The sequence below is a fragment of the Cyprinus carpio genome, chromosome A3 (genome assembly GCF_018340385.1).
Source record: "Cyprinus carpio isolate SPL01 chromosome A3, ASM1834038v1, whole genome shotgun sequence".
NCBI lineage: Eukaryota > Metazoa > Chordata > Actinopteri > Cypriniformes > Cyprinidae > Cyprinus > Cyprinus carpio.
The window spans coordinates 6730873-6754781 of record NC_056574.1 but is presented as its reverse complement, the minus strand read 5'-3'; the positions used below and the strand labels follow the sequence as shown (position 1 = coordinate 6754781).

Sequence of the window (23909 nt, the reverse complement as noted above, 5' to 3'; positions counted from 1 at the left end):
AATATTTTTCTCTACAAAGAGGGGCCCGGCAGAAAAAGTTTGGGAACCACTGGCCAACTCAAACACACAGTATTTCATTTCATTTAATTTAATTTAGACCCTATACCTCATGTTGCACGTTTGCACTTTTTGAGAAAAACAATGGCACAATAATAAAAAAAGTCTTTTCAGGTCTATGTACAACCCCTCACTTTTTCTAGTTATATAAGGTTAAAATATTTTGCCTGTAATTTTTTTTTTCTCATATCACAATATAATATAGATATCACCTGGGCTGTGTAAAATAACATGATATGAATTTTAGCTCATATCGCCCACCCTTAATCTGTCTGTCTATCTGTTCTGTCTCTCTCTCTGTCATGGTGTGTTGGTGGTGTTTACAGACTGGCAGTAGACAGTAGTCCGAGACATGCAGAAACACACGCTCATGTTTGCAGTGGCAGATTGTCAGGCCATATGTGTGTGTAACAGACAACATGGAGAGGTGCTGACAGTCAGATCTGGTCGTGATCAGACGTGTTGGTGGGAATTTGAGTGATTCATTTATAAATACTAAAGGCTGGCCAGATCACTCCTCCCGTCAGCTCCTCCATCTGTACAGCCTGCGTTTCATCTTCCTTTTATTATCTCATCTCATCCTGTGTTCTTGAGAGGGTCTGATCCTTTACATTAACACTTCTGAACATCAGAGCAGATCACGTCCCAGTAAACATCTGGCATGATGTTAAAGGGGTTTAGGAATTTTATAGTTTTTTCTAAAGTCAGTTTATAATGTTAGTCAAAGTGTTTCTGAAGCATGCATAAATACTTTTACATTTTAGATGCTGTCATTTCATCAATATTGTACTTTTCAGTGTATATCCGAACATACAAAACTGGCTCATCGTGTTTACTTGTTGGCTCAAAAGAGATTGTGTCTTCTGAGCATAAATAACATCAATAAAGTAAACAAGCTCAATCTCATTTCATTCCAAACCCGTATGACTTTCTTTTGTGGAGCACAAATGGTAAAAACTTGTACTAGTCGCTCTCTTCCATGCAGTATCAGTTAATGGTGATTGAAGCTTTCGTGCTTCAGAAAGAACACTAAAGTGTCACAAGTCATATGAACTTTTGTTATGATTCTTTTATGATGCTTTCCCATCCTTTTCAAAGCTTGAAAGCTCCATTCACCATTGCAATTGCATGGAAAGTCATACAGGTTAGAAACGACCTGATGATGAGTAAATGATGACAAAAGTCTCTCTCCTACCCAAGTTTTCAGTCTTCTCCTCATACCACGCTCTCATTGCTATTTTCACACTGCAGTAATGACGACCTGCTGTTAACGGACTCGTCTGACTGTGTGTTGGGTCTCAGTCAGTCTACGAGCGTGTGTATATGAGTGTGTTTATCTCCTGCTGGGCATCTGAGGGGTTTTTCTGAGAGCTTTCTGCCCCCCGTCGACCTCTATTCATTGACAGTGTAATGTTGTCAAACGCACTGAGTCCATGGGGACGTGAACACATGGTCGGCGATTCATTTATGGCATATTCTCATTTCATTCAGCAGTGTCACTCAATTCCTCCTGTGAAACCGGATTACACATTAACCTCGTTTACACATGTCTCCACTATGAATCCAGTTAGGGCGCTAAAAATAACTGTTTGGCAGCTGGTCTTGTTTGTCAGTAGCGGAAAGTAATTTTAGTTTCACTAAAAAGTGATTAAGTTTCATTTTAAAACTATTATTCATGTTCAGCAGTAACTTTTAAACTGTTACTTGAAATTATGTCTGTATATTATTTGTTAATTAAATATTTATTAAATACATAAATCAAGATATAAAACATGTATAAATATAAGAAAAATAATAAACACTATTATTCTCTATATATTGTTTGACACTATTATATATGTGTGTGTGTGTGTGTGTGTGTGTGTGTAAATAATATATAAATGAAAAGACACTATTGTTCATTCTTTTTACAAAGTATGCATGTATATTCTATAGAAATATGTAAGAAATAAATGAAAAGACACTATTGTTCATTCGCTATATATTGTTTATAGCACTATTTTGACTTAAAATTACACCTGGATATAAAGTAAAACACACACACACACACACACACACACACACACACACAGACACACATATTATTTATTATATATATACATTAGTTTATTTTAAATGTACTATGTGTTATATATATATATTATATATATATATATAATTATGTATTGTTTATATATATCTATAATATAAAACACTTATACTTGTTCTATAATAATTTTTAATAATACATAAACCGTATTTATTTCAATTATACTTGTATATTAAAATAAATACATAAAATTGGTGTTTTAAATCCAATCAAAATATTGTTCTCTCTAATCGTGTTCTCTCTCTCTCTCTCTCTCTCTCTCTCTCAAAAATAGTTTAAGATTTTTTCCTTGTATTTAAAGCCATATATGATGAAGACATGAGCATTCACTTCATAGGAGGAATTACCATCAATCATATGTTGTGTATCACCTGTAGTGTGTGTGTGTGTGTGTGTTATGACTGACAGATGGAGGGCGTTCGATTGGTCCGCACACATCTGTTGCATTCAGCTAATTCATCTCATTATGTGATGTTTGAAGGGGGACTGAGAGACGTGTGTGTGTGTGTGTGAGCCGTGGGTGGCAGATTGCATCGCCCAATTCCTTCCTGCGCAGGTCACGGGGTCACCTCCAAATCGATTGCACCACAACATCCAAATCTGAATCTGACAAGGATACGGACTCACAATAACATGTGCATGACACAATCGCACACACACACACACACACACACACACACACACACACACACCTGTGCATTCGTACAATCGTGAATGCCCAAACACACATATGAGCAGTTATCCATATATGTGTGCGTTTGTTAATGAGTTCAAATATAGAAGTTCATAAAGTGGCGTTCTACTGAATAATTAAAGGTTTTGCCGTCCGAACGCACAGATGGTCGTATGACATGACTGTGATTTCTGCGTACATACAGTACTTGTACATATTTATAACTGTTACGAATGTTGTCACTATGCCAACACCCCTCACCCCCATCACCATGACAACATCTAAAGGGAGGAGCTAAAGTGACATTCCTGAAGGGGTGTTCAAGGTTCAAGTGCAGCTTTGTTCACATAATGCTGGCATCATTTTTTTTATTTATTTTTTTATCATATTTGCAGTGATGCACTTACAATGTGGCAGGGTTCTGGAGTCTTTTAAAAGCATAAATGTGGTGCATTTACATTAATAATTCATTAAAAACCCATTTACTACTTGATTTGTAAAGCATCTCAATTGCTGCATGAATTTCTCTGTGCATTACATATTTTGCTTTGATATTTTTGCATATTACCAGGTATTACAGCATTGCTTGTCCACATTAGTCTAATTTTAACATTTATGTTTGCTTTTTGGGGCTGCTTTTGATACTGTTTTAGTGTTTAATGGGTGAGTTGAGATGATTTTCTGTTGTAATGATAGTGCTGTATGATTTCTGTGGACTATATGGGTTTCATTAAACCATTAAAATGCAATCCAGAAAAATTAAAACTCAAACCAGAGAATTTGGTAAATATTGGTGCAGTTCTATAAATTAAACATTTTATAGGGCTTTAGAAAGATAACTTTTGTTAAGCTTTTAATAAATTGCAGTAAAATGCATAAGCTTTACGATTTCTGACTTGATTTTTGATTTCTAAAATTAAATTTAATCTTTAAAGCGGCCCAGAAAATTTTAATCGGAAGTTAAATGGATTTCATAGGGTCCTATAATGAACATCATGAAAAGATACGGTTGATGGAGTTTAACTTTGTACCGAACCCAGAATGTTAATCAGGATAGAGTAGTTTAATTTCAATATGTTCTTTACGGAAATTGAAGGCACATATTCATGGAGGTGTTTTGTAAAACATCAGACAAACTCATTTTGCTGCATATTTTAAACCTACTCACTAGCTGAGTTACATCTGTATGTGATATACTGTAGATCTCAGTGTGTTTGCTAAAGAATAATGTTTGAAATGAGAAAATTCACACTCTGTGCAATGGCTTCAAAAAGGAATATCTGAATGCCATTAAGTTAGATGATAAAATATCTATAGCCTGAAGACCATGAGCTTGTCCTTGCTTCTTAACATCCGTCAGTAAGGCATTTTAACTTCAAAGTTTTGTTTTTAGTCCATAATCCATGATATTGTTTCCTCCAGTGAAAAAGCTGTCTCCTCTGAATAAGGAGAGAAATCTGCACAGATCAAGCATTGTTTACAAGCTTAAACTGTCCAAAACAAGTGTGAAAAAGCAGAAGAACTACTTCACCACAGGAAGAATTATAATAACTCATTAACTAATAATATAACAAAACAAAAACGACAGTTTGAAGTTAAAACATCAGATTTGTTTCATTGTCACATAGACAGAAATGGCAAACACAGAATGCAAGCGCTCTAATGTTTTACAGCAGTCATTAAACACACACACAGACACACAGCGATTTCTTTTTATAGAACAGGCACAAATAATTATTCTCACTGCTGAGAGAGATGCTGCATTTGTGTCCGTACACGTGAACATCAGCAAAGTGTCTGAATTTAGAGAGCTACCGGATTTTGAATATGTGATAGGCTGAACTCTTTGTATTAGTGGAGCTCACACTGTAGTATGTGGGCGGTTATATGTTAATGAGCTCTTGTTTGTGATGTCATGATCACGGATATTTATGAGATTAGTTTCAGTAAATATTCTGAGAGGAAGATCTGAGTTCTGTAAGTTACAGGATGTCTTATAGATCACTGTAAAATGACTTAACATTATGATTGAGTACACTTTACCAGAAAATACTGTTTCTGTGTTTCTACTTCAAAGTGTCACGTTTAATTCAATGTGTTTCTTGCTGATTCTTTGTAATTATTTTACATTTCGTGACTAGCAGTTGTCATGTAACTGCATTTAAAGTTATAGAAATATTGTTATGGGCCACAGAAGCATAACCACATATTATCCGGTGGACGTTGAGCTCATTTTAGACTTTGTTTGTTGTTGTCCTCAAATATTATGCATTGATCTGAGATGAATCACCCATAAAACCCCACTGTGATGATGTTTGAAAGCCTCTCCGGCCTCATGCCACGAGAATATGCTAATCATTCAGCGCCATGGTATTTCCATCTGATAGCATCACATTATTTGGTGATGAGTTCTGCAGGGGTTTGAGGTGTTCAGTTTGGGGTTATTTCAGGACACATGTAGCCAGCTATGAGGTCACCTCTGTAAGTTTTTAATGTTCAAAAATAAAATTTGTTCTATAATTGACTAATCTGCTGTTTCAGCGCTCATGGTGTAAAGTGAAAAAAAGTGATGTGACGTGACATACAGCCAGGTGACCCATAAACTCAGAACTCGTGCTCTGCATTTAACCCATCCAAAGTGCACACACACACCGTGAACAGCCATTTATGCTGCGGCGCCCGGGGAGCAGTTGGGGGTTCGGTGCCTTGCTCAAGGACACCTCAGTCGTGGTATAGCTGGTCCGAGACTCAAACCCACAACCTTAGGGTTAGGAGTCAAACTCTCTAACCACTAGGCCACAACTTCCCCTCGTTTAGTATGTAAATGATCGCTGGGAGACACTGGCGGAGTGAACGAGCGAGGCTTGAGAGAACTGTGAGTGAGGGCGCATGTTGCCAGATCCAGTTATTATAAGCATATTTGGACTTGTCTTTTCTACTTTATTTTAAACTTTGGAAAGTTAATAGAGCGGGAAGTTGCAGTTAGCGATATCTTTGTCTTATCTTATATACAAAAGATTTGAGCTTTTGGTTTATTTTTTATTTATTACTTATTTCTCGGTTTTTATCAGTTTTCATAGCAATATCTGGCAACACTGCAATGATCGCCAGACCTTAAAAAAAAAAAAAACATCAAACGGTGATATTATCTGTCAGAAACGTTATCAACGCTATCAGAACAGTAGCATATAACACTAGTGCAGAGATCTGTAGAACAAGTATGTTACGTCTATGCTATTTCATATTGTAGTTACATTTTCACAAAGTCATGCTAACAACATTCACAAGGGCAATAGGCAAAGTTATCATCTATATTATAGCAATGGTTATTAATGAAAACTATAACAGTAATAGGCCTGTGTATCGTTGAATGAATAATAAACAACTGATTAGATGACATACCCCTAACCTGAAGTAATGGTGCGGTGTGATATCATTTAACAGTGCTCATTCCTCCATCATTCACAAACATCTACATATCTGTCTCTTTTATTAAAGTGTTTAGTGTATATAATGAGTTGTAGGCCTATGTGGGGTTATTAGAGCTTAACCCCACCCCAGACCTCACTGATTTTCAAACCCTGGCCATGATGCCATGTGTAGGGAAACAGGACAGCTGGATTTGTATCATACTGAAGCCATCTGCTGGAGAAACAGAGCAACAGCAGCCCGAACAGCAGAGCAGAAGTACAGTAAAATCAGACACATTGTGAAATATTATTACAATTCAAAATAACTGTTTTCTACGTGAATATATATTAAAATGTAATTTATTGCTTTGATCAAAGCTGCATTTTCAGCCTCATTACTGCAGTCTTCAGTGTCACATGATCCTTCAGAAATCATTCTAATATGAGGATTTGGTGCTTGAGAAACATTTTTGACTATTATCAGTGTTGAAAACAGCTGTGCTACTTCATAATTTTGTGGAAACTGATGCATTTAATTTTTCAGGATTCAGCATTTTTCAGCATTTATTTGAAATATAAATATTTTTGCGATATTGTCAACATAATGCTAATTTATTTTATTTGTTTTTATTTTGTTTTTATTTAAATTGTACATTTTTAATCACATTTGTTTGTTTCATTTTCTTGTTAAGTTATCATTAATTTATCATTTTCCTTTATATTTGTATTTTTTTTAATTTTTTTTTTTTAAATAATAAAGCACATTTATCATGGTTGCATTTCCTTATTTATATTATTTATTTTTGGAAATAGTGATACATTTTTTTCTAGATTTTTGATCAATAGAAATGTATTGTAACATGTCTTTATGGTCACGTTTGATCAAATTAAATCATCATTGTCAAATAAAAGGGTTTATTTCTTACAAAAAAAAAAAACAAAAAAAAACGTACAGACCCCAAAATGTTGAATGATACTGAATGACTGCCTTTCTAATGCACTTTAATGAAAAGATGGACTTGATAACTTACTGGCAAAATCAATCATTTTACAGCATTAACATACGATAGTTCTTCCATTACGGTAGTGTGAAAAACAAGGTATTATCATAGTACTTTCTGTAAGTAAATCCTGCGCAGACATTCAGCACAAGAAGGGATGTAAACGGGTTTTAGAGGAGTTTAGAGTTGAGACAGTGGGTCTCCAGCTGTGTGTGATTTCAGTCAGTAGATGGCGCTGCGGTCCTGAGAGGAACACAATAGTTCTTACTAAACTGCTGAGAACAGCCCTGCTCTCTCTGTGTGTGTGTGTGTGTGTGTGTGTGTGTGAGCGAGAGAGAGAGAGACGTTCACACACACTCCGTGCCTCTGCATTAGGACTAATTTAGTGTCAAGTCACCTTTATTTATATAGCGCATATAAATGTGTACACAGTTCACATTGCTTCAAAGCAGCTTTACAGTGTTAAACAGGAAAATGTGTGCTGATAATGCAAAAGGACAATAGAAAACAGTCAGTTTATCACTTAAAGTCAGTTCATTGTTGATTCAGTGATGTCATCATCCATCTCAGTGTTGCCAGAAATTGTGTCCCCAACTAAGCAAGCCAAAGGCGACAGTGGCAAGTCGTGGCAGATAATTGAAATCCAGAAAGTCTGGCAGTAATTCGATTAGATGGAGCAGTGCTAGGTCTCTGTGTGTGTGTGTGTGTGTGTGTTGAACTGATATCTGAGCTCTGAGAACACCCTTCATTAAGAGATCTGTCTCTCTCAATAACATGCTACAAAAAATGGGTACAACTCACGGAAGCTGCCACAAACATGTCCAGGTCATATGGAAAGAATGGAAGCTGTATGCATTATTCATTTTAATTCATATATTCCTTGGGTATATGTATGAAACTCAATATGTAAGATAATTATGTTATTTTTGCATTGACGTTTTCAGGATAATTAAGCACATTTTCCTTAATTCCGCTTCAAAAAGTTTTATTAATATTTTCATTTTTAATTTATTTTATTAATTGTTTATATTTCTATTTTAATTTGCTTTATTTTATATTTATGCATTAAAATGTATTTATTTATACTTTAAAGGGGTCATGAACTGAGAAATGTAAGAGGTCGTTGTACTCTAAAAAATATCCTGTAAGTTTCAGAACTCAGAACTTTCACGTTAGTCTAAAAACAGCTTATATTAAAGCCACTCGGCCAAAACAACAGGTTGTGGAATGTGTCACTCTATGATGTAATAATGCGGCTAAACCCCGCCTCTGCATGAGAATATCAACACCTGATTCTACATCACTGCCTGTTTAGCTCCGCCCACTGATTCTACATCACTACCTGTTTAGCTCCGCCCACTGATTCTACATCACTACCTGTTTTTTAATTTAATAGAAATTTAATTAGATTTAATTAAATATATTTTCAATCACATTTTTCTCCAAAATCTCCCCAAAAAAGGATTGATTCATTGATTCATTCAAATTTATTTATTTATTTATTCTTATATTCATTTATTCATTAATTTGATATTTTTGTTTTATAAATAGTCAGTATGTGAGATTTATTAATTTTCTTTGTTTGTTTGTTTTTATTTATTTAAATTGAATTATTTATTCATTCATTCAGTTTTGATTTGCTTTGGGGTTTATTTGTGAAGACTCAGCACTCACTATGAATCAGTTATAATCTCTTTTTCAGTCGTGTGAATGAACAGGATACTTGTGTTTGGGTGTTTCTGATCTTGCTGTGATGCCAGATGTTTTGTATTAACAGTCCTGCATTAAACAGATGAATGTGTTTCTGTTAAGGGCCACGGAAAGGACACACAAGTTCTAGTGTCAGTATGAATCTTCATTGTCTTACACACATGCTGACACTGCAGCGGCTGATTCATTAACACACTGTGTGTGTGTGTGTGTGTGTGTGTGTGTGTGTGTGTGTGTGTGTGTGTGTGTGTGTGTGTGTGTGTTGAGACAGAATCGATGCGGTCCAGCCGTGAATCTGTCTTTTATCACAGTAATATGATTCTTGTGGATGAAACACTTTTTCGTAATGCCCTGCAGGGCTTCAGCTGTGTAATTCTCACGTGCTCTGTAATCACGTGAACTGTGCTAGAGACCATTGATTTAGGTTTAGGCATTTATATTGCAAAATGTATTAATCATGGTCGTTTTTCACTTAATTTTGTTTTTCATTATTCGTTATTTTATTTCGATTTTATTTTATTTAGTTATTTTTTTATATTCATGTAAATTGTAAAAATTTGATCGTTCATGGGTGATTGATTGATTTTATTAATATTTGTATAGTTTTTTAATCGAGAGAGAGAGAGAGAGAGAGAGAGAGAGAGAGAGAGAGAATCTCCTCAAATAACCTGCAGACAGTGACCCAGTTTGACTTTCTGAAGTAGCTGGAAGCGTTTCTGCAGCTCCGGATGAATTTGGGACGTCTTGTTGTCAAGTGATGATTTCTGTATTATGTATTTTTAATCAGTTTGAGGAAGTGTGTTTGTGTGTGTTTTATAATTACTTCAGACTAGTTTAGTTCATGAAGATTGCTTCTGCATATGACAAAATTCTCTTTGCAGTCATTTCTAAATGCGTTCCTGTTAGCAAGAGTGGTGGATATTAAAAGAGTAGAAAACTGGCTGAAAATATACTCACTATCAGCTGTTTGGACTCTCATTCTGACGGCACCCATTCACTGCAGAGGATCCATTGCTGAGAAAGTGATGCGATGCTACATTTCTCCAAATCCGATGAAGAAACAAACAGCTTTATACCTCGGATGGCCTGAGAGTGAGCACATTTTCAGCAAATTTTCATTTTTTTCAGGTGCACTATTCCTTTAAGCGTCTGTCAGATTGTGAAGTAGGGTTGCATCGGTGTTCTTCGTCCTCTTCTCAGTTTGTTTTGTGTGTTCATTGCAGTGACAGCTGCTCAAATAAGCAATGCTCAGATTAATGACTCACATTAAGGGGTTAAGAGCAGGAGACGTGCACCTCACGCCAGCCTTCGTCACACAAAACATTAACATGCACAGAAGTGCACCGCGGTGACGCTTGGCCCATATAATACAGGTATAAATTATATAACGCAATTAAATTTAAATAAAATTCGAACACGTGGTCTTACACACAGGTATTGTGTGTTTAGCATTGGTCGGGCATTAAAATAGATTAAGTAGAAATGCATTTAAATGTTCATGTGACACTGAAAGTAAGTAATGATGATGAAAATTCAGCATTGCATCACAGGAATAAATTACATTTTAAAATACATTCACATAGAAAATGGATATTTTAAATTGTAATAATATTTCACAATTTTACTGCATTTTTGCTCAACTAAATGCATCCCTGGTGAGCAGATGTGACTTTCAAAAGTATTAAAAAAGATTACAGACTTTGAACTTCTAAAAGTAGTGTAAATAATTTGGTTTATGTGGTTTAAAGCACACGGTTTATTCCTGGTGTGTGTGTGTTTGTTTCAGGATCAGGAACGGTGTGTGTGGAGACACGGAGACCTCCTTCATAAAGCCGCTCAGTTCATGGATATTCCCCTCTGGACAGGTCAGTGAGGAGAGCAAACACTCACATGCTGCGTTTGCATGAAAACTTCTGTTGCTGCTCAGTTTCTTTCTGTAAGACGGATCAGCTAATATCCCGCTCGGCCCTCCGGTGTGTTCAGGCTCTCGGGAAACTGTGCTAGATCCCTCTGAAGGGATTGATGAATTGTAGTGAATATCTGGACAGTCTTCATTTTGTCCTTCTCGTCGGCTGCTTAATAACTGTAAATAGGCTCAAAATCTCCCTGCTTTCTTTGCTTAAATCGGAGTAACAAGGTTATTTTTAAATTAAGCACATTTATCAAACTACCAGGAGCTTGTTTGCAAACTTAAGTGGTTATTACTTGGCCTCAAAACCCAATTAAACTCACTTTTTATGCACACACTTTCTTTCTCTCATGCACTTTCTGTTTTTAAGGGCGTTTGATGTTGCCTTTATTTCTATAGTAGAATAAAGAAGCTTATTTAGTTTTTATTAATTAGTTAATTGAGCCAACTAGGAATGTCACCATATTTTAGTAGTTAATGAAATTTCACAGTTCTCTTTATTCTCACAGCAAAACAGGGTTATTATTGTTAACTAAAACTAAAACCATAAAAATAAAAATAAAAACATTTTAATTACTTGAAATAAATTAGACATAATAAAATGTACAAGCATCTTTAAACTTATTTTAAATCATACAAAAACAAATGAAACAAAAATCAATAATGATTAGTTTAAGTTAAAGTACTGAAACTAAATAAGCTAAAACTTAGTAAAATCCACAGTATATAGACATAAATAATTAAATTAATTGATAATAAAAAGAGAAAAACACCACAAAATTGCTAAAAAAAATAAAACAAAAAAAAAAAAAAACAAAAAAAAATGAATAAAAAAAAACAATAAAACTACAACAATATTATATCAGTGATACTAAATAACACTGATGCAACTGGGCATGCATATATATATATATATATATATATATATATATATATATATATATATAATTATATTATATTAACAAGAGCATGCTAATAATATTTGCTTGCATAATTAAACAAGTATTATCTAAGTAAACTGTCAGTAATTAAATATGACAAAAAGCTTAGAAAATTACTGAAACTTTAATTTAAATTAAAATGAAAACAAAATATAAAAATTAAATTGAATTCAGAATATTTACAAAAATAAGTTACATTTTATAAATATTAACAAAGGCATGCTAATTTTCTCAATTAATTGCATGCATTTCTCAATTAAGAATTGATTCATTAATTATCCAATTAAATCAACAGCAATGAAATATGACAAACATGTCGACATAATTACTAAAACTTACAGATTAACTTAAAACTAAATGATTAGCTAAAATAAAAATAAATAAACAGAGAATATTAAAATAAGATTTAATTCAATATAATAACAAAAACTATCCACTATTAAATGTATTATGTATTATAAATGTATTATATTAATGCTAAAATTCTAAACTGCATGCATGCATTTCTCAAGTAATAATGCAAGTAAAGAGTCACTGCAGTGTAAGTGCAATAACGGCACCAAATTGAGTTCACTGTGTCTGTTTTTAATCTCTTTGGGATCAAAGTGACAGTGTGTTTGTGCTAATTGCATTGCATTATTGTATAAAGAGAGATTCTTGCTACGTAAGTTTGATTTTATGCATCGTTTATTATGAAGCGTGTTAGAAGGCAGTTCATAATATACTGAAAATACATGTCGCATTCTCTGTTGCTGCAGAACATGTTAAGTGCTTACAGTAGGAATGCATTGCAGTGTGTTAGTTCTGTGTATTTGTGTGTGTGTTTGTCAAAGCTGATGGTGTTGAATATCTGTCAGCAGGCAGCAGAGCTTGATTTATATTCTTGTGTTGTATTGACTGCTGTGTTTATAAGGAAACTCCAGCGTTTATTCATTACACTGAAGCAGCCTTCACACACACATACTGAGGAAACCTCGAGTTTATACAGCAGACATGATTCATGTGAGAAGCAGCTTAGTCTCAGATCTTTCTTCTCAGTTTTTTTGTATGTTATTTATTAAAAGCATATGCTTTTTATAACATTTTTTTTTCTTGTACACTTCATTCATTTGGTCATTAAATAAAAGCAAAGGCTTACATTTATTTTGTTCACTGATAGAAGTACACTATTTATTTATTTATTTACTATAAGCACATCCTGAAAATTCATTTTGTTCACTTATAGAAGTCGAGTGTCTCTTTTTTTCAAAATTATTTATTATGCTTAGCATTTATTTATTTATTTATTTTGTAATAGTTTTGGCAAAATGTGATTTGTGTTTTCAGGTCTGATTTGAATATTTGACCAGAATTCTTCATATTTACTCTAAAATCAGCACAGAAACCATGATAAACTCCAGCACTGTGTCTTTAACCTCTCGGTCTCTCTCTCTCTGTGTGTGTGTGTGTGTGTGTGTGTGTGTGTGTGTCAATTTAAATCCCACCTTAACTATCAGTTTGTCACTTTCACTTTCACTTTCACTTTCACTTTTTCTGTAGAGCCCATTAGAGGGCCCCATAAATCTACTCTCACAGCCACTGCAGCACAGACTGAGAGAGACTTTCTCATTCAGCTGAAAGCTTTCTCTCTGTTTTTCATTTAGAGGAGGCCGAGAGATGGAGGGAAACCCCGGATGGTGTTTCTCACGTACACACGGGTGAATCTCTCCTCTGAGTCAGTCACACATCGCCGCTGTCTGACGAGTTCATTCAGCTATTTAACGTTTTCTTCGGTCCTAAAGTGCAATAAAAACACACATAAAAAAAATATAGTTTCTTACAGCATGAGATATTACAACTTCTTTCATAAATTACCTTAAAGGGATACTTCACCCAAAAATGGAAATTCTGTCATTAATGACACACCCTCGTGTCGTTCCAAACCCGTAAGACCTCCGTTCATCTTCGGAACACAAATTGAGAAATTTTTGATGCATTCTGAGAGCTCTCTATAGACAGCAAGGGTACTACCACGATCAACGTCCAGAAACGTAGCAAGGAGATCGGTAAAATAATCCATGTGACATCAGGGGTTCAACCGTAATATTACGAAGCTATGAGAATACTTTTTGTGCGCAAAAGAAACAACTTTATTCAACAATTTGTCTCCTCTGCATCACCATAGCGCCATTTTGGAGAGTATCCACTAAACGCAAACCGCGTACGCTCTTCCGTGTCAGCTGCGCCACAGGGATACGTTATCTTCGTTCAAATCAAAGCATAAACAACGTAGAAAGCATATCCAGTAATTCAAATGTTTGTTTGTTTTTCACTCTATTTGTTAACTCACTGAGTTTTACAGTGAAACAAGTAAATAAATAAATAAATCAAAAGCAGTATATTAAGTATTCTCAATAATATCTCATGAAGTCTTGCTTCTCAAGTAAAGTCACTTTTTAAAGGTATTTTAGTGGGGAACAAAAAGTGTTAAATTAGTTAAGAATGGGATTTTCCCAGCATTCTCTCTGACTAAATTATATGATTGTTATTGTTAGTATATATATATATATATAGCTTTTGTCTTTTGGGGCCACATGTGTGCTGTTGAGGCCTGCAGTCATGTGACTAGATATGAGTTTTGTAATTAAAACGCATCATATGTCTGAAAGCATTCGAGCTGATACAGTATGAAACTAGTTTAGTTGATCAGCCAGAGGGACTTGTCTTCTCCACCTCTCCGGCTGAGCGCGAGCAGATAGATTAGCTTCTATGAGTAGCTTTCTGTCACCCGGGTTCAGCCTCACTAGCATTTACCCGCTTCAGAATGGAAGTGAATTCATCAAGCTATCATGTTCCCAGTGATGGAGCGATTATTGGACGTAAGTGCTCTAAATGTGCCGGACGGACTTCCTGTCTGGCTCTGTGCTCCTGGCCTCTCATGCGTTCACATATAGTCTTAATGAGATGCTTCAGCTGTCTGCTGTAAGTGCATGTGCCGTTTCAGCACCAGGACTGTACGCTGGACATTAAGTTGTGACCCTACACGAGAGCAAATCTGTTCCTGCACAAAACTGGAGCTGTTCCTTTAGTAACGTAATTATATTTGACTCTACTTTTTCTCTAAATGCCTGAAAGTGTACAGTTCATGAAGTGCTCTGAAGTGTTATGCTGCAATCCAGTGTAACTTTAGTTATAAAACTCCTTTTTTCCTAATTTGCACATTATTCATAATTTACAGTAGGATAGAATAACTTCAGTGCAGCTCAGTTGTGTGTTGAAGCAGTCTGGATGCAGTGGTGTTTATTATAGTATTGTTTATATAATATTATAGTTTTTTTGATATTTGTATCATTTTAGTTAGTTTCCGTAATTTTGTCATTTCATGATTTTGTTTTCAATGTTCATTTTATTATTTGTTTCATTTTATTTAGTTTTAGTTACATTAGTACTTCAAAATTAAGCTAAAAGGAAATGTGAAATGATAACCCTTGAACTCATTTCATTCAGCTAGTTTATGTAACGTTTTTATCTTTTCATTAACCGTTTTTTTTTTAACAAGTTGTTTTAGTTTATTAATTATAATAACTTTGGCAGATTTTTGAAGTTTGCATTTGTGTAGTGTTTATTACTACTACTTTATTAACTAATATTACCCTAGTATGTCATATGAAGACACTTTCAGTGTGCAGTAATGCAGTACACCAGTATTATATAGTTTACCATTATCACCAACATGTGTACATGTTTTAATGTCTTAAATGTGTTTGTGTTTGACAGCTGAGATGATGCTTGTTCTGTACTTCAAACTGAAACTCATTCACTGATAACTGCTTATGTTGTTCTTTATGGGAGTAGAACAAGTTCTTATGAAAAGTTTCCACCAAATTTAGAATATAAATTCTTTCCAACCCCAAGCTTATGGTAGTGTATATGTGTATATGTAAATGTGCATACACACACACTGGTCTTAGTATGATCTGGTTGCTTGTGTCCTAGTGTCCATGTTAACTGGTGAATCAGCTGTTGTTGTCAGTGTGTGTGAGTATCGGGGGAAGCCGCTCTGTGTCTCGTGAGATGTGTGTTTGTATGCCTGGCACGGCTCGCGGCCAGAGTTGAGTCTGGTAAACATGAGCGGCAGCAGTTTTCATCAGTGCTCTCTGGTCACGCTGCACGGCAGATCATGTTCACTGTGACCCGCTACACGCCGACTTCATGACCCGCTACAGACGGAGCTGACCGGTAACAAGCAGCCGGAGCTCGACGTGTCCACACACACCTATGCAACCAGCTCTCTGCACTTCTATTCTATTCTATTCTATTCTATTCTATTCTATTCTATTCTATTCTATTCTATTCTATTCTATTCTATTCTGTAGGATAGAACAAAGAAAACGTAAGTGCAAGGCTCACCAAAGTCTATTCTACTCACCAAAGCTGCATTTATTTGATCGTAAAACAGTAATATTATGAATTATTATTAAAATTTCAAATAAATAATTGAATATATATTAAAATGTAATTTATTCCGTGTGATGGAAAGCTGAATTTTCTGCATCATTACTCCAGTCTTCAGTGTCACATGATCCTTCAGAAATCGCTAACACAGTTCTTTTAAGTAAGCGAGCAATCATTTAGCAGATTTTTTTAATCCTAATTGATTGATTTTAATGAATTAATCAACGCTTTTCCTGAAAAACATGGGGTTGAAGCAGCAAGGTTTAGTGACTAAATATAGTTTGGTACTTGCAGTCAAAATTGACACTATTCTTCAGTGCTAAAACGACTTTCCTCTTCAGATGATGTCATCAAGACCGATTAAATCTCAACCAATGGGTGCTTCCTCTGTTTGGCTGGTATAAAATGACTGCTTTTCTGAATTCTGGATTTTATTCAAAAAGAGGTTAATGTAATTTGCCTTTTATCTCTGCTAATATTAAAGCTTGCTCAGAACTGCATGCATTACCTCACTCTAAACAATGCATTTATAGGAGGGGGCGGAGCTTGGCCTCTGTAATCTGTCATCTGATGTTGAGGGGGTTTTGAATATTACCCAGAATGCTTCTGGATTCAAGAAGTGATTAAATATCGTCTGCAGGTTAGATACTTGCAATCAAAGCTGACACACTTTGTCACCACTGAAACGACTTTCCTCTTCAGATGATGTCATCAAGGCCACTTGAATCTCAGCCAATGGGTGCTTTCACTGCTTGATATAAATTGACAACTTTCTGATTTCTTGGTGTTATTCAGATTTTATCTCTGCTATTATTAACCTAGCTCAGAACTGCATGAATTACCTCACTCTAAGCCCCGCCTTTGAAGAAGGGGGTGGAGCTTGGCCTCCGTAATCTGTCATCTGAAGTCAACGCGTTTTTGAATAATACCCAGAATGCAAAGCAGAGGGTTGGTGTCTCGGTAAAACACCTCGACGCCCACCGCAATGGGCAATTACGCTCTCGAAGTGGGCACGACTCGAAACTCCTGAACCTTTTCGTTCTCCAATCACAGCTGATGGATTGAGCTGCCAGCCGCCACCATCTGGCTGTTAGCACACGCTCAGGCGCCTGATTAATGGCCGCTGCCCGCAGTCAACAGAGGCGGAAATTAAGCGTTTGAGTTTAAACGTTACATTTGTTTGAAGAGCGTGAGGGGTTGAGAGGCATTTGTCAAAATCCACTGCGGTTAAAGTCGAAAGTCCTGCACCTGTAAACACCCGGTAAACATCCGTGTGAGCTTCACTCATAGCGATGAAGAATCACACATGAAATCTCTTTAATTTCTCCTTTTGTAGTTTCTTCTTGACAGCAATGATGAGAGTGAATCGAGTGCTTTGCAGGAGTCTCGTGCATTTCAGGTGTTTCTCATGAGACTCCAGCTTTCTCACATGTGTCTCTAGAGGATCTCAAACTGGGCTCAGATTAGCAAAAACAAAATCTGCAATCAAACAATGTGATTCATTAGTTACTGAAAGAATTCATACTGTACAAAATGTATGAATCTAGCACATTAGAGACTGAAGCGTAATACAAATATATTTATATTTACACAGATTTTTGTGTTTCTAAAGGTGTGCATATGTGATTACTTCATATTATGCAATTTGGCTCGTATGCAAATGTACAAATCATTTGGAAATGTTATGTATGAATAATAATGAGCTCAGAATCAATTAATAGCTGAAATACTCTGAGCTGCTATTGACATTTATTTTACTGTATGACACCTGCTGACTCTCTTTTTTTTGTCTCTGGAAGAAGCATCTGAGATAAACTGATACTTAAATGAGTCCTGCATTGAGTCTCATGAGGGCTGAAAGAGCGAGAAAATCCTCCTCTGGGTAACTTTACTGGATTATCTCTGGCGCTCCAAATGTGAAACGTGAGTTTCTGGGATCGGCTTTTCCCCAGGACTCACAGGGGAAACGGATACCCTGATATCACCACAACGTCAATCCTCAGGAGCAGCTCGGGTAGTTCGGTCTGGGGTTGAACGCTCGTGTGTGTCCCGTTCAGCCCGTCTGACCTTGAGCGACGTGCATCAGATCTCTAAACTGGTGTGTTTCTTGGGTATCGGGGTTTCCGTTTGCAACAGTAAGGACCGCGGTGGATACGTGCCCAGGCCTTTGAACAGACTAATGGTTACAAGCGCTGGCGCAGCTCCACTCGCCGCCCCGCAGGCCCTGCCTGGATCAGTCGATAACACACAATTTAGAAAATCAGCCAAGTTTGCAGAAAGAAAGAGCTAATATCGGAAATAAAGACGGATACATAATCTGAGGCTGGGGGAGTTTTTCATGCGCGGTGGAGAGTTATTTGTTATCCGGAAGGAGTGAGCACCGGGCGAAACGCTTGCACGTCTGAAGCGTCGACAGCGCCGCTGACCCAAGCTCTCTCTCACTCTGGTGTCGATGGAAATCTAATTGCCCGAAAAGCGATCAATGGAAAGTAAATTGGTTTCTGTGTGAAACTGAACATGTAATAAGCTCTGAGCTGCTTTAATATGTGCTACTTTTGCATCTTGAATCATGCTCGTTTCTTCGTAATGGATTCCTGTATGTGATCATTCTCCGTCACTCTCTGATTCTCTCTCAAGCTCCATTACTCCCTCAAAGAGGGCTGTGTGTTTTTCTCTGAGTGCTTGCAGGTGTTTGTGGCATCCTGGTCAGTGTTTTAAGCTCTTAAGGTACGAGAGTATGTGTCAGTAGTCACAGATAATTAGTTTAGAGATTATATGCAACACATTTGAAAAACATTTAATGCAAAGCCTTGAATAAGTAAAATGTTCAAAAATAAATAAATAAATAAATATTTATATATAAATAATAAAATATAGCCAAAATAATTTAAATACAAATACAACAACTTTATACAACAAATAATCGACTTAAAATAAAAACTGTTGGCTCTTAAACCCATTTTATATAAACTGAGCCCTGACCACATAGAAAATGTTCTACATAGGCTAATAATGACAAACAACTCCAGCTTGAATAAAATAAATAAATAAACAAATAAATAATGAGAGAGATGTGCACAGATTCAACATTTAAGCAGAAAAAAAAAGTACATTATTTCCTCATATTACAGACAATCTTGTTTGGTTTTCAAATGTTTTCATATAGAGAAATACACATTTCACTTGTTCACTTTTCTTTGCAAATGTTAATTTTAAACTTCATATGAATAAAAAGAGTATTCCACATTAAATGCTCATTCTCTGTGCCTTTAAGTGCTATTTGTAACATGAACTCATTTAATAACATACAGTGTTTGAGTTGATTAGCTGATTGGCATGTCACCATATTCTAATAAGTGAATTGGTGGGTTTTTGTTAAATGTGAGCCAAAATCATCACAATTAAAAGAACCAAAGACTTAAACTACTTCAGTCTGTGTGCAATGAATTTATTTAATACACGAGTTTCACAATTTGAGTTGAATTACTGAAATAAATGAACTTTTCCACGACATTCTAATTTATTGAGATGCACCTGTATATAGTTTGTACAGTATGAACTAACAACAAACTGTTGTGTTTGTAGTATCCATTAACATCACAATTAAAAAAATATATTGCTCATTATGCATATCTTATGCACATACAAATCGAAAAATGACTTTCTCAAAGTGTAAATTGCGTCTGAATTAGACTTGACTCCTCATGGCTGGTGCCCATCTTTTTGTGTCGTCAGCATGAGATCAGTTTATGAGATTGAACAGAGTAGTTATCGGCTGATAATGATCAGTGACCAATAATGTGATATTTTTATCTATTGAAAAGCAAAGGGAAAATTTTAATGTTGACTGTACAAAGCCTTGTTTGAAAGTTATGTGAAATCCTTGGTTTGGTTTATGGTAGAAATTGACCGATAATCGGTTTTACTGTTTTTCACAATATTTAAGAAATTTTTTCCTTAATCGCATATCAGTTTTGTAATATAAGATCCACACCAACTTGTGGGCATTTTTAGAGTTATGCGCAAGACCACCAAAACTTTATATAACATAACTGCATTTAATGCACAAATGAGGTGTTACTTAATTACTTGATATGAAGTTTAAGCTTGGCGCTATGAAATAGAAACAAACTCACAGAGTCACATAATGAGTTGAATGAGTGCATGTTAGAAATGAAACAAGTTGTATATAAAAAGATGCAGTGTTTTCTTTGTTGGTATATGAAGATGAAATGTAACATGAAAGAATACTAACTTTAAGCACCATTTTTTAATAAGAAGACAGAAATTGCAGATGAAAGAGAAACTTCAGTACTGACAAAAATGTTATAAATGAAAGAGTAGGTTGTGTTTTCTCTGCGCGTGTCGAGCGAGAGTCTCGTAACGTCAGCGTTTGGCATCTGTCTGTCTGTGTCAGCATCATTGTTGTAGAGTAACGCTTGGCTTGCACAATCTGTGATACCATTAAACACAACATGGCAGCCGGAGCGTCGGCAGATTGTTCCCATCTCATTACAGAAAGTTTCCTCCTGCGGGATGAAAAAGATCCCTGAGATCTGACGGGTCATTTTAAAGCAGCTGAAGTCAAAGTGTTCATTTATTCTAGATTTCTATACGAAACTTAAACTAAGCTTGATTATTATTTGATCAATTATTAAGATAATGGTGCACACACCAGTGTTTGGGAACCTACTGTACTTTTATGCGTTTTGTCAAGATTAAAACTACCAGTAATTAAACTACAGTTTTGAGTTGTTAGCTACACTACAAGCTCCTAACAAAAAGTACTTATTTGCATTTAAAGGAGTAGTTCACCCAAAAATGAATATTTGCTGAAAATATCCTCACTCTCAGACCATCCAAGATGTAGATGAGTTTGTTTCTTCATCAGTTTTTGAGAAATGTAGCACTGCATCACTTGTTCACCCATGGATCCTCTGCAGTGAATGGGTGCCGTCAGAATGAGAGCCCAATAACCCACACCACTCCAGTCCTTCAGTTAATTTTTCTCGTAAAGAGAAAAGATCCATGTTTGTAAGAAATAAATCCATCAAGGTTTTTTTTTGTTTTTTTTTTTTTTTACTTCAAACCATTGCTTCCAGTTAAAATATGAGTCCATAATAATGCTTCCTCCAGTAAAAAAAAAAATCCATCTCCTGTTGTCTCTCACATCAAAATATAACACATTGGTGCTTGATCTGTGCATATTTCTCACCTGATTTAGATGGGACAATTTTATTGGAGAAAGCAATATTATGGATAGAGCACTCATATTTTAGCCTGACGTTAATTGATGTGAAGTTTTTATCAGTTTGGACTCTCATTCTGACAGCACCTATTCTAATATGCTGATTTGCTGCTCAAGAAACATTTCTGATGATTATCAGTGTTGAACACAGTTGTGCTGCTTCATATTTTTGTGGAAAATGGAAATGTATTTTTTCAGGATTCTTTGATGAATTGAAAGTTCAAAAGAACAGCATTTATTTGAAATCTTTTGTAACATTATAAATGTCTTTACTGTCACTTGCGATCAATTGAAAGCATTCTTGTTAAATAAAAATATTCATTTCTTTCAAAATCATGCATATTCGTGTGCACACAGGGATTATTACTCTGACCGCCGGTCTTCAGGGAAAGCGCTTGTTTTTTGCACACGCTGTGCTTGATTTGAAACCATCGCTAATTTTCTGACTCTCGAGTGACATCACGTACGCGAGCGACTGAGGAATCTTCTCCCAGTGAGTGAGCTAACAGGAGGAGTCTGATTTAACGCAGCTCTTCCTGAGGGACGAGGTTTGTTGGTGATCAACAGGTGATTCCCCGTGTCAGCTGGTATAAATAACCTCGGCTCCGCTGAGAGCAGGGAAATACTGTAGATAGACGAGGCTCACGGATGAAAACACTAGTTACCGTAACCTCAGCAGCACTGACAGAAAGCAAACTCACGCTTAATGGCATCAGAGTTTTAGAGCTTGTGCTGTTTGTGTGTGTTTTGTGTTCTCGTGTTCCTCTTCTCATCGCACATTCATCACTCTGACACCAGCTACTTTCCACCTCACGCAGAAAGCGTGCAGTCAGCTGTTCCTGAGGTGGAGGTTTAACACATGAAGATGTGTGTTTGGGCTCTTCAGAGAGGAGCTGTCAGGAGATTACGTGTGGATCGCTTTCATATGTGTTTTGGAAATAATGCAGCAAATGTGTAAAGATGTCAGAAGTACCTGTATGTTGGTGCAAAGTTGATATTGAAATAAAATACCAGTGCTAGTTTTTATACAGTATCAGCATTCATGGTCCCTTCAGCAAAAAAATAAAAGAAATAATTAAATAAATAAAGTAATTAAGTTTGTAGGTCTGTCTTAAGTGAAGTACTTGCAGCAGTTTTCTCTTCTCTTCATCGTTAGCTGTTCTGTCATAAGCAACAAGAGCGAATCGAATAATAGAATACAAATGGACTGAAAAGGTCAGAGGAGTGTGATGGCCAGCTTGTCCCTAGACAATTCTAACAACTTTTACCTGAGAAGATTTGCTGCATCATTTCGGAAGATCAACTTTTCCCTTCTTTATTTTTCATAACCCGAGAATGCAGCGACACATAGGCTACCTGGAGTTATGCCGCAGAAACGGTGTGGTGCAGTATAGTTTGAAAGGCTGCATGTTCGGCTGTATGCATACGCTGAGTCTCTTCAGACAGAATTATGTCAAAATGCGCGGTTTTGGTGAGTTACCTTGTAAACGTAGTCTTAAATGACCGTGAAGAGTTGGGAGAATATCGGAAATGTGTCGGATCGAGTCATATGCATCAGGTTTTAAAGAGACGGAACTGATTTTAAAGGGGTCATGTGATGTGATTTCAATTTTTCCTTTCTGTTTGGAGTGTTACAAACTCTTGGTGCATAAAGAAGATCTGTAAAGTTGCAAAGACAAAAGTTTCAAATCCAAAGAGATATTCTTTATAAAAGTTAAGAGTCAACCACACCCTCCTAAAACGGCTCGTTTCGACATGCCTCTCTACGTCACTATGTGGGAAGATTTGCATAACGCCGCCCAAATGTTCACGCAAAGAAAGAAGGCATAACTTTTATTCTCACTGTTGCCGCAGTTGCCATGTTGTGTGTTTCGTTGAAGTGAAACTTTGTAGAAATCAGTGGTTATGTTGTATTTCAACACTGTTTCAGAACAGTTCGACCCAAATAATCCGATGTGTGCTGCGCATTTTATGGAGGACTGTTTCCTGAACCAGTAGCCTGCAATGCGTCTGTGGCACAATGACTGTTTTTATAAAGTTGGGCAGTTCAGACTTTGCAAGGACACTCTGGCGCTTCTGACTCACAACCTGTAAGTACGTTTTTTATATTTAAATCATTTGTTGATGATACAAACACGAGTTTCAAGCAGTAGAGCAGGCTTGTTGTTTGATGTTTCTCAGATCACAAATGCAGACATGGTTTTATGTTTATGCAGCGCGATACGCAACGCAACGTGTAAAAAGACAGTATAAGTCATTATAACCAGTAATTATGTCACCACTGTATGCAACAAAAGCCTTGTTTGTAATTGGGTTTTATTTGTTTTGTCTGGTCTAGTGATGTCCGGATCGCGAACAAATTGTTCAGTTTAACCGGATCTTCTGAGTGAACCGGTCGAAACAGTTCACCAAATCGAACTGAATCATTTGCACTAAT

General features: G+C 36.1%; 1 protein-coding gene across 6 annotated transcripts in view; it reads left to right on the top strand.

Annotated features, from left to right (window-relative positions):
• The window catches only part of LOC109059819 (RNA binding protein fox-1 homolog 3-like), a 258292-nt gene that overhangs the window by 93111 nt on the left and 141272 nt on the right, over window positions 1–23909 (top strand). For all 6 annotated transcript variants that reach the window (XM_042734550.1, XM_042734573.1, XM_042734559.1 and 3 more), the window contains exon 2: window positions 10727–10805. In XM_042734550.1, coding sequence (XP_042590484.1) covers window positions 10727–10805 — 79 coding nt within the window. The remainder of the gene's footprint in view (window positions 1–10726; window positions 10806–23909) is intronic.